The sequence below is a fragment of the Solea solea genome, chromosome 21, assembly GCF_958295425.1.
Source record: "Solea solea chromosome 21, fSolSol10.1, whole genome shotgun sequence".
In the NCBI taxonomy this organism is placed as follows: Eukaryota; Metazoa; Chordata; class Actinopteri; order Pleuronectiformes; family Soleidae; genus Solea; species Solea solea.
Genome location: NC_081154.1, coordinates 19615776 through 19634747, shown reverse-complemented (window position 1 = coordinate 19634747; position 18972 = coordinate 19615776). Strand labels below are relative to the sequence as shown.

At 47.0% G+C, this 18972-nt stretch overlaps 1 protein-coding gene across 3 annotated transcripts in view; it reads right to left on the bottom strand.

Annotated features, from left to right (window-relative positions):
* Positions 1-17634, bottom strand: part of rnf213b (ring finger protein 213b) — a 34002-nt gene extending 16368 nt beyond the window's left edge. For 2 of the 3 annotated variants that reach the window (XM_058620837.1, XM_058620839.1), the window contains exons 1-31: positions 17486-17634; positions 17198-17367; positions 16592-16875; positions 16274-16509; positions 15426-15632; positions 14603-14813; positions 14466-14521; positions 14224-14389; positions 13992-14141; positions 13390-13488; positions 13157-13285; positions 12858-13023; positions 12599-12766; positions 11799-11948; positions 11089-11723; positions 10848-11007; positions 10048-10265; positions 9828-9971; positions 9592-9744; positions 7353-8619; positions 6542-6726; positions 6307-6459; positions 2340-6095; positions 2117-2253; positions 1890-1988; positions 1678-1790; positions 1485-1598; positions 1363-1412; positions 1128-1284; positions 759-894; positions 65-253 (exon numbers count right to left, since the gene is read on the bottom strand). In XM_058620837.1, the coding sequence (XP_058476820.1) occupies positions 65-253; positions 759-894; positions 1128-1284; positions 1363-1412; positions 1485-1598; positions 1678-1790; positions 1890-1988; positions 2117-2253; positions 2340-6095; positions 6307-6459; positions 6542-6726; positions 7353-8619; positions 9592-9744; positions 9828-9971; positions 10048-10265; positions 10848-11007; positions 11089-11723; positions 11799-11948; positions 12599-12766; positions 12858-13023; positions 13157-13285; positions 13390-13488; positions 13992-14141; positions 14224-14389; positions 14466-14521; positions 14603-14813; positions 15426-15632; positions 16274-16509; positions 16592-16875; positions 17198-17367; positions 17486-17520 (9893 nt within the window). In that variant the 5' untranslated portion in view covers positions 17521-17634. The remainder of the gene's footprint in view (positions 1-64; positions 254-758; positions 895-1127; positions 1285-1362; positions 1413-1484; positions 1599-1677; positions 1791-1889; positions 1989-2116; positions 2254-2339; positions 6096-6306; positions 6460-6541; positions 6727-7352; positions 8620-9591; positions 9745-9827; positions 9972-10047; positions 10266-10847; positions 11008-11088; positions 11724-11798; positions 11949-12598; positions 12767-12857; positions 13024-13156; positions 13286-13389; positions 13489-13991; positions 14142-14223; positions 14390-14465; positions 14522-14602; positions 14814-15425; positions 15633-16273; positions 16510-16591; positions 16876-17197; positions 17368-17485) is intronic. The other variant, XM_058620838.1, reaches the window with a different exon arrangement.
* Between the last annotated feature and the right edge of the window lie 1338 nt (positions 17635-18972).

Here is an 18972-nt window from a genome sequence, read left to right as displayed (position 1 = left end):
CAAAATAAAACCACGGCCATGAAAACAGAACAACCTTAGTTATGAGGTAACAAACAAACAACACCTTGATTTGTGGTGAGGTTTCAGGTCTAAGACCTGCGGGTCTGCCATGATGTCCAGCCACAGTGAGACCAGACCACGGCTCAGTCTCTGGTCACAGAGCAGGTCCAGATTGGCGTAGCGGTCCATGACTTCTAACATACTGACCAGGATCGGGATCACGGTGGACTGAAGACAGCGCCATAGAGTGTGTCTGCCAGAAGAAGACAGCAACAACTCAACTGAAGAACTCAAACCCAGCTGAACAACACGTACTTTTAACGCAGGGCTGTCAGCGTTATCGCATTAATCGCGATTAATAAAAAAGAGATCTCCACTGCCCCCTACTGGAAGATCAGGGTCGTCGACCTGAAGTCCTCATAATCAGGAGGTCTCGAAAAAGTGGTTTTACCAACAAACTAAACTCTACTTTTTAATTTTTTTTCCTACAAAACAAGTTTAGTTTTAGGGGTTTCCAAACTTTACCACTAACTTCCAGAACACAGTGAACTCCTTAAATGTGGTGTTGTGGGGGGAGTGGAGGCTGTCTCTACTGCCACCTACTGTCTGTGAGAGGTAAAACCTGCTATGCAAGATCAGGGCCACCGACGAGGAGTCCTCAGAATCAGGAGGTCTCGCGAGACACTTATTGGCGCCTGAGGTGGTTTGGGTTTAACCCTCCTGGTCTCAGCTGCTCCGGACTGTTTTTCTCTTCTTACCTCAGAGTTCCCGCCTCCTGCAGAGCCGCTCGTTTCTTGGCTTCCCTGTTCACCCACTCCTTCGGTGAGAACATCAGTTCTTCTCTCTGAGCCAGAACCTCAGCCAGTCTGCTCATGATCACCGTCTGGAAGTCGACTTCAAAGAAGAGAAGACGTTTGATTTCAGAGACAAATGATGACCAACGCACCCTCAAGCCATGCTTCCACCAAGTGAAACGGTTCGGTTTGGTACAGAACGTATTCTTGACAAAGAGTACCAATTGAACCGTTACTATGATGGAAACTCAGCCATAAGGAACTCTGTTAATGCTCCACTTGGGTGTTTTTGTGCTATGGGGGACAGAAACTCTCACTCCTGTAGATATTTACCTCCTGTTTGACCTTGACCAGTTCCCAGAAGACTCAGAAGGATGTTAATCCGCTGCATGCTTCGGGATGTCACACCACTGGGGTCCCTCAGCAAACCCACTGCTTTTTGAAGACATGACCTCACCAAGGACACACCATGGAGGTGCGCGCTGTCCGTCTGCACACAGAGACAATGCTGAGCAGGCTGACGTTTGTTTAATGTTGACACAAATTAATGAATAAACGTCTTACTTACCCGAGAGTCTCTTACTGTTCTTGTCGTTTCTCCATGGTCCTGCTGTCCTACTTTTAAAAAAACAATAACACTTCAACATTTTATTGAACAGGAACTATTTTAATGCTGTCCGCCGTCTGTACCTGACAGAGCAGGGTTGATCAGGTGGCTGACGAGAGTTCCACAGAAGACCGACAGGTTCAGACTCATGTCCGCTGAATCCCTCAGGTCGTCAATGTGCACAGACTGCCAAACTCCTTGAACGCAAAAGACAAAATAAAAGACTTGAATCTTGAAAAACACAATGCATAACAAAGTCGGCTTATAGTACTGCACCTCCTTGGAACCCAATGTACTGAGACTGGCTTGGGATCCTGGAAACCTTCACGATAAACATCACCCAACAGGTCTGACCCTCCAGTGACGTCAAGTAATTCATGGTGCAATATCTGTTCACGGGTGGAATCACAAGCAAATCTCAACAATCTCCCATGTCCTTTGTTGCACACGGACGCTGAGATCTGCTGACATACTCATACACGACTTACTTTGCTGATGCGACGAGCGCGTCGCTGCAGTGCGATTCCTCAAGGTCCATCTGAATGAACAGGATGTTAAGAGAGTGACCTGCACCTTGGAGAAAACCTCTGGCACAGAAAAGAGAGTGAGATGGATAATGAAAAAGAAGGTTCAGGTTTTTCAGGACAGGACTGTGTCAGTACCACAAAATAAAATGAATGAAGCCCCCTGCTGATGTTATACGAGTAGTTGGTACCGTATTGTGTTGCAGAAGGAAACTTCAGTGTCAAATTGGTGGAGCGAGATCAGGAGGATCCTCTCCATTTGCAGTCCAAGAGCATGAGCTACGACCTTGACGTCTGATCTGGTTAACAAGCTGGAGAACGTAGTGATCTATGCAAAACAACACAGCGGACAGCAGGGTCAACTATATGTAAGGAAATTATTAAAACAAATGAATGACGTGGTCTTCGGCTCACCTCGAGAAAGTTGGTAGGTCCCTGAGTCTTGTTCAGGCAGTCTTCGAGAAAATCTCTGAGAGAGTGATGATGCTGTTGCTGGAAGTACACTCTCTGGAGTTTCCCTTTCTCCTGGTTTGCTAAAGCTGAATACTTCAGCCTCAGCACAGCGTCAGGGGTAGCACAGTTCAACAAGAGACATTTAGCTACATCAAAAACTTCTTCTTCCTCATTTTCCTCACCAGTCCCAATACTGTTTTCTACCTCCATCGGTTCTTCACTTTCAGACATGACTTTGGTCTCCTCAGCACACATCTCAGTGGATTCTTCATCATTCTTTACCACTGACTCATCCTCTTTCTTAGCAACATCTATGTCCATTGGGGCACCCAAGAAACCAGGTGCCTCTTTGAGTCCATTAGAATTTGACTCGAGTTCGTCCAGAGGATCACTTTTTTCATCCTGTGTTCTCCTTTCAAGTGCTTGCAAGAGAGCGCTAGCACAGGCATCGTCATGAAAGCCAACAAAAACCTCAGACAGCATAAAATCCTCCGTTGCCTCACCTGAGAATTCCTTCACCCATTCCCTCAGTTTGTGAAGAACCCTGCGTTGCCATGGCTCCAGATCAGTACTCCTGTCCAGCCTGTGTTTTTCAAGTCTGTTGATGAGGGGCACAGGAAATTGCTCGTAGACCTTCTTCTGGTCCTCCACGACCACAAGTCTGAAGTTTGTGTGAACCCGACATTTAACTCTGTGGGAGCCAAGACCCAGATCTACATATTGCTGCTTACTGAGGTAAACATAGTACTGGTTCAATGCATCATACAGGCTTTCATAAAGGTTTTGCATGTTGAGGAGGATGACAGTGCGGCCAGTTTCCATGCATGTTTTGACTCGGTTCACATTGCGGCAGATTTGTGCATATTCCTGGTCTTTTGGGAATCCTGAGCCAAAGACTATCTCGGGCTGTGTATGGTCTCCTTTGGCAAAGACTTGTTGCTGAAGGATATGAAGAGCTGCATTGTTAGTAGTCAGCAAAAGGAGGTAACGGCTCTCGTGGTTCGTGCCATAATCAAGATTCTTTTGCACCATTTGCAAGGTGCTTGGTCTGGGAATTTCTGCAAGGCTTTGGAAAACCTCTTGGAAAAATATGATGGGGTCAAAACTATCTGGCTGTCCACTGAAGTTACACAAGATGGCCTCCACCAACTGTCCACTGTCTGGCTCTTCTTGTGTGGATTTGACTGTGGCGAAGAGCATTTTGATGAGGCTGTAGTAATCCCTTAGACCAAAAAACTGATTCTTCGAGGTCTCATTACAGATGTTCAAGAAGGCCTTTGCCAAAGGTTGGAAGAGATGTGTGATTTTCAGGAGGATTGGATTGGAGGATGAACAGATTCCCTTGGCAGTTTCCACAAGTTCATCCTCACTTGGATCCCATCTGGACACAAATATTCCTCTGTTCATCTTTGCTGGGTCAAGAGCCCAGTTAGAGATGCCAACAAAGCCAACCTTCATGTGTTGATCTGGCTTGTCATTGTCAATGCATCCGTCCTCCAAAAGTGGATGGAGTGTCTTCAGTGGCATCTGAGGAGAATCTTCTGCAAGTCCAATCTCATCAAGCACCACCACTGACACGTATTCTTCCATGTTTTTGTCCTTCTGAAAGCGGGCACAGGTCCTGAATGTTGCTATGATGCCCTCTGGGCTTGAGTGAGGACTGCACTGGAAGGAGACCATATGAACTTGCTTGAGTTTCTTGAAAAGTTCACAGTGAGAGTTCTGGCCCTGCATGGCATCAGCAACCACTGTTTTAGCAAGTGACTTGGAGCTGCCTGGTTTACCAACCAGAAAGAGTGGGATCTTCAGCTCAATGCAAACCACCATAAGAAACACATTTTCTTTGAGTGCAAGGTTTTTGGCTATCGTCTCTCTTGTCTGTATGTTCTGCAGGAGGAAGTCCTGACAGGAAGAAATTTCTTCCTGCAATGCAGCTGAAGAACAGAGCGGCTCTGGAAAGTACCCACAAATTACAGAAAGGTACTCGTCTTTGGATGCCAGAGAAGGATAGTAGCAGATACCAACTGCAAGAATCAGGCACCTCAGTGTTTTAGAGGTCTCACTGAGACTGGAGCAGTTGTTGAACAGGACCTTGCTATGCTGGTAAAACCAGACTAGCACTTTCATAGACCTTTCCACGTCCCTGAGACTCACAAAACTGCACTCATTTTTCCGACTGCGCATGTATCTCTGGGAGGCTGCCGACACATTTGAGATTGTCTTCATGCAAGTCACAGGCAAAGAATGGTCGGCAACTGTCTTTTGGACAATCTGTTTAATGTAGGAGAGTTCAGTTAAATCACTCAGCTGACCAAAGTCCCACACCAAAGAAGCCATGCTTGGTGGCAGAGGCTGAACTCGGTACACCAGCTGTCTCAGTGGGACTTTGCCGAGACGGTCGTCTGTTTCATCTGCTTTCACCCTGTATCCTAATCCTGCTCGTTCCAGTCGTTCCACCATTTCAGGTGAGTGTTTCCTGTAAGGATTGCAAGCAGCTATTATTTTTAAGCCACTGTCAGCTTTCAGGGGCTTCCCTTGCACTGATTGATCACACAGGATTTCCTTGATGGCAAAAACAGCCTCTGTGGTGTTGGCTTCATCTAGGAACAAAATGGTGTCTAGCTTGTGCATTCTGCGGTTCTCCTCAGCAAGTGTCTCTGCCATCCTTACTTTTCTGTAGAGCATCTCTGCCGTCGTGCCACCGTGTACCTTGACAAGAACCATGTTTTCAACTGGTTTCTCTTCCCTCTGCAGCGCACAAAGAAATCGGACTAATCTGGTTTTGCCACAGCCAGTCTCGCCCATGATGACAACTGGAATTCCGCATCGAAATCTCATGTTTATGGCCAGCATCTTCATCACATTGTCAGCAGTGAGTTCATATGTTGGGTCTGGATCAAATTTGTCATCCTGCATCCCTTTGTTTGCACCAACAACACACGAAATCCTCCTGATTTTGTCTTGTCGGTGCAACTGATTAAAGTCCTCGGTCAGAGAGATCCTTTGCCTTTCCAAATCCTCAAATAATCTTTGTGACATCACATCCTCTATCAGGACTTTATTGCTGAGAGTATCAACTGCACAGAGTTTGTTTCGCAGTGTCTGAACATTAAAGCCCAGAAAAGACATTGAGAATCGGTCTGCATTAAAGAAAATGTATGGATGAGACTCACTTTCCCAACGCTTTCGAATCGTCAGACAAGAAAGAAGGTCATCTTCCGCACTATTTTCAAAGCGCATGGGGCTTTCATCTGATGTGTTCAGAGAAGGTGAGGCAAAATCTCTTGCCATTAGAATCATGAACTTCACAATGAAGCCCTTAAAACCCGGAAGCTGGTCAGCCAGAAAATCTGGATCACAGAAAACTGAGCTCTCACAGTCTTTCAGCTGCACATTGAGGAACCACGAGAAGTTCTTCAGCTCAGCCCAAGATGGATCTTTCATTCCACAGTAGAGCAAGAAGTATTGGAGGCAATCATTGGGATCCCCCATTCTGGATCCTTCATCATACTTGAAATGATCCAGATTCTGTTGGTTGTGGTAGAGCTTTAGGTATTGGTAGGGTCTTTGAATGCCCTCACTGCAAAACTCACCCTCATCCATGAGTGGATCGAATGTCTGTCTTTTAAAAACACGTTGGTTTTGGAACAACTGTTTCACCTCTTTTGGAGGTCGACAGTGGATCGTGGGCAGAATGTCCAGAAGTCCAAAACTGATCTGTGGGAGAAACACAAGCATTATTCAATCACTGAATCTGAGCATGATGTGATTTTTACTTGTTCACCTTATATTTACAAAAGGACAACAGCCCATAACTTTACGATTTAAAAATTAAAAAGGACCACATGACTAATGTCAACAAACTTTAATGATTACCCAATTTTCTGACACCAACCCCGAAAAGAAAAAAGTAAAATAAAATTTCTACCTCTTTTGGACGAGTTTGAGAAGATCTGTGTGTGTTCAGGACCTCAACAGTTATCAAGTGGGTCACGTTCCTTCTCCACAGCATCCCGAGGCTGTCACTCAAACAACCCAGAACTAACAGACGGAAGAGCAGCTCCTCCAGTCCAGAACGAACCTGACAGGAATCAAAAAAGACTAAGAATAAGGACTTTCAACCACTTCCAACACCAGAAGATGCCATCTGCAGAGATACTTACACCCGCAGTGTCAATGTGCAGAAGCACAGGATCCTGATCTCTCAAGGAAGACAGTTTCTCTGACAGAATCTGGATCAACCAGTCCACGTCAACACATGGCTCAATCAGTCGGATCCTGATGTGTTTGGCGCCGAGACATTTCTGCTGAAACTTCTCAAACAACCGATTCACATACAGGGATTTTCCTGTTGATAGAAAAAAGATGCATTCTGTCAAGAAACTGCTTTATCCTCCACATGAGGGTTAGGAAAGGTGGAGTCAATCCCAGCTAACATAGGGTGCAAGACAGGGTCACATCCTGGACACGTCCCCAGTCCATCGCAGGGGAACAACCATTCACTCTCACGGTCTCTAAACCTCTGCATGTTTTTGGACTGTGGGAGGAAACAGGAGAACCCGGACATGAGGAGATCATGTAAACTCCAGGCAGATGTTTCTCTGCTGCGAGGCAACACTTTCAGCCACGTTCACCACCACATGGCATATGTTAATGTTTCTCCTACATTCCTTTTGTTAGTTAAGATCTTTTGAATTCTTTTACTAAAGAAAAAACATTACTAAAAGGTTGTCAGGTGGTTGTTTGTCTCTATGTGGCTCTGTGATGGACTGGTGACCTGTCCAGGATGTGACCCCGCTTTTTTGCCCTGTCAGCCAGGATTGGCACCAGTGCTATCCTCATGTGGAGAATAAAGCGACAGAAGATGAGTGAGTGAGTGAGTAACTAAGAGTTGTCACAGTGATATTAGGATAAAAGAAACCCATAAAAATATATCAAATAAACTCCAGAAGTAACAGACAGGGTTATCCTTACCAACTGCAGGGCGTTCAGATGACACCATCCACACTGACAGCTGATTTGGAGAAACCAGTGCCACAGGGTTTTGTTGGAGAGCGTCCTGAGTGAAGTGGTGGTGGATGTACTTCCTGGCAGTATCTGATGTTAAACTCATACCAGCCTGTACTTTGTCATTGCTGAAGAAGGACGGCACGTATCTGTGTTGGTGCACAACTGGACTCACGATTACCAAACGATAATGTGGGTTAGCATTCCTCGCCAGGGTCTCAAAATGCTTTCCCAAGGCCACACTGACATCATATCCCAGCAGCCCTGGATTGACCAGACAATGTATCTTCTGACAGTTTTGTTTTGGGCCTTGGCCAAGGGCTCGGCGCAGAAAGATCTCTACCTCCTCCTTTGTGGTCTCCTCTGTGCAGAGTAGAACCTCATCAGCAGATGGCAGAGGCTGCTCTGGACTCTCGGTGTAGAAAGATAGGACAGTGGTGAAAACCTCTGCACTGGGACAAAACAGAAGATTGGGCTTTCCGTCCTGGAGAATCGGTGGTAGATTCCTGACGATGTATTGCTGGTTCATTTCAGACAGGCAACAGAGGAAGTGGGCCAGACTTGAGATGTCCAAGTACTCATTGAGGTATTTTGATTCATCTTTCTTGAACAATCTCCAAAGGTCTTCTGGACTGTTGTCTTTGGGATCATCAAAGTCATCTTCATCAGAAGAAAACTCCATCAAATCTTGAGTCTCTTCCATGCCTTCATCAGAGTGTCCCGCTGAAGCTGGTGAAGGTTCGTAACACTGATCTTCATCATCAAACTCAGCATCTGCTAATTCATGGGGTTCTGACGACACATCTTCTGCACTGCTGTTAGCGACTCTGATCTCGTTGAGAGTGCACTGGGGTTTAATGGGAAAGAGTAAATGCCATAACTGTTGAGGAACTGAGACCTGCCATCGACAAACCTTGTGAATCCAGTAGCACATGTAAACCATCTGCTCTGAGGTGTAGTGGTTCAGCAGGTGGAACCGTGAGCGCATGTCGCTGATGAAGGAGCACCACTCTGTCTGACGACAGTCCATGAAGTGAGCCAGAGTCTGCAGCTGCTCCGTCACCTCGCCGCAGTACACCATCTCTTTACTCTGCAGCGATATGAAGGTGGCTGTGATGCACGGCGCGTGGTGTGGACTGCACCAGACCTGAGCGCGCCATTTCCTGAAGAGCATGTTCCCGGACATTTGCATCTGAAGGAGGATTCTGCCAATTCTTTGGACGCCTTCAAAGACCTACAGTGCAGGAAGTTACAGAATGAATAACTTGGATTTCACTGTAAAAGCACATGCTTCATTGTTTATAGCTGGATAATGGGTTGCTAGCTGGATGATTACATCATTTAGCAGACGCTTTTATCCAAAGCGACTTACAATGGAATTGAGTACAATCAGCCATTGCGACCATGATGTCTTTCGCGCACAGGGTACCGGTCTTAACCACTGAGAAGCACGTGATAACGTGCTATTTAAACAACAGCTTGGTAGTTGGATCATAGCATGCTAGTTGAATGTGCCTCCAATCATAATGTAGAAGCCCAGCGTCCGTGCCCCACCCACTGATCCATTGACTCCCAGAAACTACTACCAAACTACTATTGAAACAACTAACAAAACTATCACTAAAACAGTTTTATTGGTAGTTTTTTAGTAGCTTTAGTATTTCTACTAATAAACTACCACCAAACTATTACTAAAACAATTACTAAAATTACTAAACTACCAGTAAAACCACTACTAATAACCTACTACTAAAACAACTAACAAAACTAGTCTCCAAACTACTCAACTACCAGTAAAACTAATAATGACCTACTAACAAACTACTACCAGTAAAACAACTTCTAAAACTACTCAACTACCAGTAAAACAACTAATAGTAACCTGTCACGAAATGTCAGGTTCACAGAAAACGTGAATTTCTCTGTGAGATGAATAAAGTATCTATCTATCTATCTATCTATCTATCTATCTATCTATCTATCTATCTATCTATGATAACTTGTAAACGTCATGCTAGCTTACTATTTTAATGATAGTTTGCTGGTTGGCTGACTGTTAGCTAGCTTGATGATAGCTTGCTTGTTAAACAGAGCACAGATTTTTGTTTGGCTTAGACTTTTCTTCGTCTGGATGAATGGATGATTTGGTTTATCCTCCTCTGCAGTTGCTGTTGTTTGAACACAAGGTGGCGTCATGGCCTCTCACCTCTGTGAACCTGTTGACTTGTTCCCTGCCATGCTCTCCTTTGGACGACATGAGCATGAGTTTGTTCTGCAGCTCCAGTAGCTCATCCAGCTTGTAGCTCTTCTCCTCTGAGCCTCTCGTCACCGTGACCTGCACCATGTTCTGAAGACATCTCTGCAAAACCCAGCAGAAATCAGAGGGACATTGATCATGGCTCAGATTAACCAACCGTCTGTTACGTGTGACGGATCACGTACCCGCTCTGAGTTCTCATCAGACCACGCGATGTGATAAACCCCGTGGGCGTTGATGGACGACGCCAGGGAGAGTGAGGACTGCTCCACAGAGCCGTGAGTCTCCTTCAAGGCTTTGAGCCAGCTCAGTAGACGAGTCGACTCTCTCTGAAAAGCATCAGTGTTATCACAACAGAGCGAGCTTCCTGTGATGCCATCAGTTCATGGAAAATGGTTTTAATACCAGTTTGTCCGGCAGCTTCTCGTCTCGGCTCTGGGCGTCCCACACCTGACCGGCACGCTTCATGAACTCCTCGAGTCCGGCGTGAGGGGAGAGGGAGTAGAGCAGCGGAGCGTAGCCCATCACTGCGTCATGGAAACAGGCCACCTGATCGATCTCCGTGTCATTCTCTCCGGCAGAGATGGAAGCCAACTCGACGTAAACCTTCACATCGCTGCGGTCTGTTTCACACGAGGGTCACACAAGCATCTTTTTTACTATTTAAGTTTTAGCATTGGTAAGTTGAAGGTACGGTTCTGTTTTTTTACGTCACATGTTCACGTCTGTATCTCACCGTGAGACAGACTTTTACATCAGGAAACTAAAGTTTGTAAACCACTCACTCTCCCACACCAAACCCCATAGAGAAAATCAGGAGCTACTGGTCTACTGCTGCCTCGCGTGGTCACTTTGTGTCACTGAGGTCAATCTGAATCATGGTATTTTAATGCCGAAGTGACAACATCAGACATTTGAACTTAGTGATGGAAGCAGCAGTGGATCAACAACTCCTGTGTGTGCGATGTTAAAATCACTGATTATCTCTATGAGGTTTGGTGTGGGAGAGTGAGTGGTTTACAAACGTAAAACGCCGTCTTACAGTGACACGGAGCAGTGAACGTGTTCTTAAGAGTTTGCAGTTGTCAGATGAGTTCACTGGCAGCCATGTTTTCACCTGTCCATGTACAGCTGAATTATAAACATACAATCCCACTTCAAATATCCAGAACTGTCCCTTTAATGTGTGTTTTGATGGTTTTTACTTTTAAGGTTTGTTTTGACCCAGTTGACCAGCATCTGACTCCACATAAACTCCTGCAGACAGACGGTGTGCTGCCGTGTGACGGACGACAGCTGCTGTTTGGCACGGAACAGGTCGTCACCGAGAGATCCCAGAAGTCTGCGCTTAAACGCGGCGTCTTCCTGTTTCAGACAAGGACAAAGAAAAGGTGAGGTATGCTGTCTGAATCAATATCGTAGAAGGACATGACGGAAGTGTTTTACCAGCTGCCGGAGGGACTGGATTTCAGAGAAGTTCCCTGAAAGCTTCATTGTGTCAGCGATGTCCAGGATGGCTGAGGCTGCAGCTGCTGCCTGCTGGAGACGCAGATACTCCAGGATCTGACCGAGTCTCGGCTGCTCCCAGTTCTCGTCCGGTTTGAGTCGTCCCGCTGCAGAGAGCAGCTGGGACATGAGGCTCAGCTCTCTTTTCACCAGCGCTCCGTCGCCCTGCTCGCCACACTCTGCCAAAACCTGGTCCAGCTGCTCGAAGGCGATGTCTCCGTCTGCTATTCGGACACCAAGCTGGAGGAAGTCCGTCTGCAGCGGGTTCCAGATTTGTTCGCAGACCTGCGTCAGGGTGGCGGGGACTGGCGCCGAATTGCACGACTGCCTCGCTGACGCCAGCACCGCGGCTCTTTTGACCCACCAGCAGAGGACCAGGCTGCTGTGACGCAGCTTCTGCATCTCAGTGGCCATTTTCAACACATTCAGACTGGTTCTGTACCAGAGGACCTGAGGAGGAGGGGCGGTCTTCAGCGGCGCTTCAGCACCGATGGACTGAAGCAGCACCAGTTGGTTCAGACGGATTCTCTGGAGATCTGCTCCGTGCTGGTCCTCAAGAGCCCGCATCTCAGGAACTGAGGACGACGACAACATGAAAACCAACACACACAACCTAACAAACGCTGTGGAGGAGACTGGACTGAACTCACCTGTGATGCTTCCTGTCACTTTGGCCATCATCTTCATCAGAGAGTCCATCTGCTGCCTCCGCTGCTCGAAAGCCTTGAAATCCTTTTCTCTTTGAGCCAAAACCAAGTTCCCGTCAGCAGGAACGTTTTCAGGTTTGCTGTTTCTCCGGTCTGTCAAACACACACAGAGATAGTTATAGTTCAGTTATTAGTAATCTTTGTTCCTCATGTTCCACATGTTTAATTTGCTTCATCTAATTTCTACAGACTCAGTTCATGAAATCTACGTGACACGTCCACGTCTTTATCTCACTGTTAGACAGACGTTTGTAAACCACTCACTCTCCCACACCAAACCTCATAGAGAAAATCAGTGATTTTGACATCATACACACACAGGAGTTGTTGATCCACTGCCTCCATCACTAAGTTCAAATGTCTGATTTTGTCACTTCGGCATTAAAATACCTTGGTTCAGATTGACCTCAGTGACACAAAGTGACCACACGAGGCAGCAGCAGACCAGCAGCTCCTGTGTCCCCACAGCTAAAATCACTGATTTTCTCTGTGGGGTTTGGTGTGGGAGAGTGAGTGGTTCACAAACTTCAGTTTCCTGTTGGAAAAGTCTGTCTCACAGTGAGATAAAGACGTGAACGTGTTGTTATGATATCGTAATCTTTTGGTGAGTCGCTAAATGTAGCTTTTTAGCTAAGTTTGTCAGGTTGTGTGCGTTTCTCCTGCCAGGTTCTCATCACCCTCTCATACCTCAGAGAAACTACAGGATTCTTTGAAAACAGAAATGATGGAAGGTTGAAGCTTACACTGCAGGTAAAGTCTCTTAAACTGCTCTTTGTGTTTCAGGCAGGACGTCAGGTGTCCCACAGGGACATGTCCTTGCAGCAGAGAGTCCACCAGAGACGCCACTGCATCCACACAGCTGTGGACGACGTCCGCTGCCGCCTCATCCACACGGATCGACGCCCAGTCACCTGCACCAAGACCATGACACGGCGGCCATTTTATAAACCTTATGGTAACTTCAGGCTGAAAATGGTGTAAATGAAATAAACGTCGATTTACCGTCTGAGAGCAGGAAGTTGATGGCTGACTGTGGGTGGAGCAACTGAGCCACCGGGTCGACGGTGGACTGCGCCACGGATTCCACGACAAACGCAGACACAATAACAGACGGGAGGTCTTTCACTCGAGAGGAGAGACTTCGCAGCAGGTCTCCAGCCTGTCCTCGCTGCACACACACACACACACACACACACACGTCATCAGGACCTGGACCGACAGAACCCCAGCTCCAAAGACTCACTTGGAACTTGATCAGACATGTTCCTGACACCCCTGTGTGCCAGAGTCAGTGAGTGTACCTGACAGACTGTCCGGACCACAGAGCGACACAGTTCGTCCAAACACGTCTGCAGAGCCGTGTGGCTTCTCCTGACACACGACGAGCTTGAGTCCAGGCACAGCAGCAGGACCTGATCTTCCTCAGCAGCCTGTGGAGACACGCAGAGATGCACCTGTCAGCACACACACACACACACACACACACACACGCACACACGCGCACACACACGCGCACACACACACACACACTGACCGTGGAGAACCTCTTCCTCAGGTCGTTCTTCAGGCTCGCCGTCCACCGCAATGAAACGCCCTCGACAGAGCACTCCACTCTGAACAGCGAGTCCCACATCTGAGAATTCAACACTGACGTCAGAGAAACAAACACAATCTCCACAAATGATGTAAACAAACCAAAAACTAGTTTAATAAGTAAGTTTGTAAACCACTCACTCTCCCACACCAAAGCTCATAGAGATTTTAGCTCGCAGGGACACAGGAGCTGCTGGTCCTCTGCTGCCTCGTGTGGTCACTTTGTGTAACTAAAGTCAATTCAAATTTAAGATTTTTAATGCCGAAGTGACAAAATAAGACATTTGAACTTCATGATGGAGGCAGCAGTGGATCAACAACTCCTGTGTGTGTGTGATGTTAAAATCACTGATTTTCTCTATGAGGTTTGGTGTGGAAGAGTGAGTGGTTTACACACTTCAGTTTCCTGTTGGAAAAGTCTGTCTCACAGTGAGATAAAGACGTGAACGTGGAGACTGAAGCTGACTCCGTGTCTTACTTTTACAACAACCGACCAATACATCAAATCTAGCTGAAATCAAACGAGTAATAAGATCATTTAACCTCGATCTCCCTCGGGTAGGTGAGGGATTTTGATGGTGTCATTGTGGGTTTTTGCAGAAGTTCATCTCTCCACTGGCAGATTTGCTGCTGCACAGAGTGAAGCTTCTCCAGGAGTTCCTCCTTTAAGGTCTCAAACTTCTCATTCTGGGGCTGAGAGACAAAAAAACCCCAACAACAACAAATTCAGCTGAAACTGTGAGTCAGTTGAAGTATGTGAGGACCAGATCTTCACCTCTTTATTCAGCGCTGCGTCCTGAACCTCTGCCAGTCTCAACACGAGCTGGAAGGATGTGACGGCCGCCTCGTACCACGGCACGAGTCGCACGAGCCTGCAGGTGCTCCTCATCACGCCGATGCTGCTCATCAACGCTGCGCTGACGTTTCCACACTCCATCATCCTGCAGACGACAAAGGAAAAAGTGCAGGAGACACGGAGCTTGAGTGGAGGCAGAAAATCCTTCCACGTGTCCTTACCTGTCCTTCTCCTCATCGACCCTCAGCAGGACGTGAGTCAAGGCCTTCTGAACAATCTGCATGAAGAAACACAACAGTATTATCATCACTGTGAAGAGGAGACACGGTTATCTGGAATATCACGGGGTTTTTTCCACCTTCACATTCTCCTGTGCTCGGTTGTTGTCCCTGTGTTCACCACAGCGGAGTCTGTACAGCAGACTCTGGATCACATGTTCTAACTCGATCCCCGTCAGCCGCGAGAATTCAGGAAGATCCTCGAAGGCGATCAAGGAAATCCAGCTCAGCCGGAGCAGAGATGTCGCTTCAGCCGACGATAAGCTGGACTGGATCAAATCCATCGTCCTCCTGCGGAGAAACAGAGTCACTTCTCTGGACACGGATGAACGTTTGTGACACGTGAGAGGATTTTTCACAGATATTAGGCATTTAATAAAAGGCTCATCTCATAAAGATCTCTGTCAGTTTAAGTCTACGATGTCTACGTCACATGTTCACGTCTTTATCTCACTGTTACACAGACTTTTCCAACAGGAAAGTGAAGTTTGTAAACCACTCACTCTCCCACACCAAACCTCATAGAGAAAATCAGTGATTTTAACACACACACACACACACACACACACACACACACACACACTCACACACACACACAGGAGTTGTTGATCCACTGCTGCCTCCATCACTAAGTTCAAATGTCTGATTTTAATGAATTCTGCATTTGAAATTTCATTCAGACTTAATTCAGTGACACAAAGTGACCACACGAGGCAGCAGAGGACCAGCAGCTCCTGTGTCCCGGCAGCTAAAATCACTGGTTTTCTCTATGAGGTTTGGTGGAGCAGATTTTATCACGTGAGTCTTTCGTTAAGCGTCTAAAATCTGTCTTTTTTTTGCGTCTCTAATGGCAGCCATGTTTTTACGAGTGTTAGCACCATAGCCACACTTCAAAAGACTCACCTTCGTTTGTCGGGGGAGAACTGTAAACACTCTCTGAACCTGGTGAAATTGATGCACTCGAGGCCCGACCAGTTCTCCTCTTCGACAGCTGGACCCACTTGTGTTGCTCCGCCTCCTGGCTGCCGGAGTCTGAGCAGCAGGGGAACGAGGAGGATGATCTCCGACACCCCTCTCTGAGCACAGTGGTTTATCAGACCCAACACGGTGCTGACGAGGAAACAGAGAGTTACACAACGTCACACTGAATAAATATGGATTCGATCAAGTTAGAAAGACGTAGTATGTAGATACACGGGGTGACATGGTTCACGTCGCACCACCACCACGTACCGTTTTTCTGCCACAACCGAAGGCTACCAAAACCTGGAAGGGTATGAATCAATTCTTCCAATCCCTTCTCAACATTTGAAAACGTTTGTAACTGCATGACATACCAGACTGCACCACTTGGGGGACGCAGGGTTTGTGGTTTAGCCGTGTTTCCACCAAGTGGAACGGCACATGTTTTCGTTGCGTTTCCATGAGCAATGGGATCAAAACAACCAGCACCAACTGTCCCAACGTACCGAATGGGTGCCAAAGAATGGAACAGTTGGGCCTCGTACCATACTGAACCAAACTAACCGTACCCTTCAACTCGGTGGAAACACGACTCTACAAACGGCCACAAACCAAGCAGGGAAAAAAGCTGCTGGGTGTCGACCACCAGGCACCGCCCACACCCCGCCGACCAAGTAAAGGAACTGTTCTCGGTCAAAACACCTTGACCCAGGACTTTACCATTCTAGACCATACCACGATGGAAACACGGCAGGAGTTCTGCAGCAGACAAACTTTTCTAAACTTACTGCTGTGGACTCTTGAAAGAACCGAGCGACCCGTCTAAGGTTCCCGTCTCAGAGGAAACCAGGAAGCACAGCTCAGCCCAGACTTTGACTCCGAGGTCAATGTTGCACTTTCTGGTAACGATGAAAACAGAGAGGCCCAGAGTGAGAGGACTGGTGCTGATGCAGCTTCCTGGAACCTTCTCCAACGGCTCTCCTTTTAAGATCTGAACCAGAGTCTCTGAAATCAGCTCTGACGTCTGGAGACACAGAAAGAGTTTGGTTATTGATTAAATTTCGGAGGTCGTGTGTCATGAATGTTTTAGTTCCTTCTGCACAAACCTTGATCTGAGCAGGTTGGGAATTGTCCATGTACACCACGCTTATATGCGCAAAGCCGAGACTCGTCGTAAAATGCATCAGGTTCTCACACAGGGTGTCAGTGCTCTGTTGCTCTGATGGAGACCATTTCTGGAAGATTCTGCTCAGTAGAGTTCTTGCTGCCGCCTGCCAGGCCTCTGACATCACTTCACCTTTGGGTTTCCTCCAGTTTAACATGGTAAGACCTGACTGCCACAAACTCTGTCCCTCCTGACGACTGATGAGGCCTTCGTAGAGGTGCAACTCTAGAAGAAACGCAGGCGATCAGTCCAAACAAAAGAGTCACAAGCTTAAAAACCCGTTTGAGCTCAGAATGTACGGCCTAGAAGTGCATTACTGCATGGTCCAGCAGAGGGCTGGACCATGCAGTAATGCACTTCTAGGCCGTACATTCTGAGTACAGCTCAGTCTAGATCCACTTTGAAGGCCCTCTCTTGGTCCATCAGAGAATTAAAACAGTGATGTTTTGTTGTGAATCACGAAATTCTGACTTCTGAGACTTAAGATAGAATTCTTACTTTAGTCTCAGAATTCTGACTCTAATCTCTAGATCTTTTCTCCTCTCACCTTTAATGTTGGAGTCGATAGGAATGAAAATGTTCCTCATGGCAGCTTCTTGTATTTCTTTATGTCGTTGTATTACACCGTACGTGTATCGCAGCCATTCTCCTCTGAGCAGGTTCTTCTCTTCAACGGTGAAATGTGCTTCGATCAGGTATCCTTCCGGTCCCACTCCACTGAACACAAAACACAGACAAACAGTGAGGCTGAAAATCAAACTGCAGCCTGAAGATTACAGTTTCTAACATGAACCACTGAATAAGATCTGGACATGAATGTGTCGTGAAAACTTACACAAAATGTGTCAGTGTGAGCGGGATACTCGTCATCTCCAGAAGCAGAAGAAACACGTCGTGTTCTTGGTTGAATCGGAACTTCTTGTCAAGCACGGCGTGGACGTGAAAGGTGAAGCTGGGAGCTAGAGTCGACGATGTCCCTGAGGTTTGACCACTGTGAAAAGAGAAAATACACATCTGCGATCAGAGGTCCGACCTCTTTGTCCTTCTGTTAGCATGTGTTACCCACTGTTGACAAGAAATCCCAATCTCTTACGAGTAGAACCGCCAAAAACCACCCAAAAAAATGTATTAAAACTCATCGGATTTTAACAGAATTTGGTACGTGTACGCAGGATCAGACACTTGAACCTCCTATGAAGTTTCATCTGAATCTGATCCAGATTACAGAATTGGTTCTAAGTTTTGAAAACAAGTGTTTTGTTGTAATGAAAATGGACGTCATTTTTGAGGGTGATTGTCAGAGTATGTTCCCATTCCCTTTTGGTAAAGCTCCGCCCACTGATGACGTCACAAATATTCATTTTCATTTTCAAGAAATCCCAGTCTCTGACGAGTACATTGGGCCAAAATTGTGTATGCAGGACCAGACACAAGTGTAATCCGGATATGATCTGGATTACATGTGTGACGGCTGATTGTTCAGATGTCTTCTAGGACCCGTGGGTTTGTGTGGACTCAGATCCGTGGACAGACTCCGAGTTGTGACTCACCCTTCACTCTGGGACGACTTTGTGGACGTTTCATTGGCTGCCACATTGAACTGTTTGCGGCTCCTCCCACCCGCAGACACAGCACTGGCGTAAGACGCTGGTCTGGCACTTTGAGGCTCCTTCAGGTCAGCCGAGGCGGCTCCTGGAGGCCGAACCCCCTCCTGCTCTTCATGTTTGTTCTCTGGCACATTCGACTCTGCTGCTTCTGGATCTTCTCGAGTGTGAACGTCCTGCGGTGCAGCTCCACATGTGCGTTCGTCTCGTTCCAGGCCGTTTGTCTCCTCGTTGGCGTCGTTGCTCTTTGGCTCTGGGAAATCGGTCTGTGTTTCCTTGTTTCCCTGGAAGACGAGCGGCGTTTGCGTGGCTCTATTCGTGCTGCAGAGTTTCTGGGTCTGGGTCTGAGCTTGAACCGTCCTGACGTCTTTGCGACGTCCGTCTCCTCGTCCTGTCTGCTCGTTGTCATCAGCTGCCACACCGTGGTCACTGATGCTGCTCGTCGCCACCTCGCCTGTGTCCAGTTCTTCTGCACCTTCTTCGACTTCTGAGGACTTCTTCCATCTTCTTTGGTTTCTCTTAGATGTCTTAGTCTTCACTTTGTTTTGAACTCTCCCGCCTTGTCTTTGATTCTGAAAACACACACAGTCACGTTCGTCTCAAACTGAAGACCAGAACACATGTTTTAAAAGTTGGAAACTTGAAGTCTCTACCTTGTTTCTCTTGCGAGGTTTTTTGGTTGCAGAACCCTCCGTCTCCTTGGTTTCCCTCTGGGATC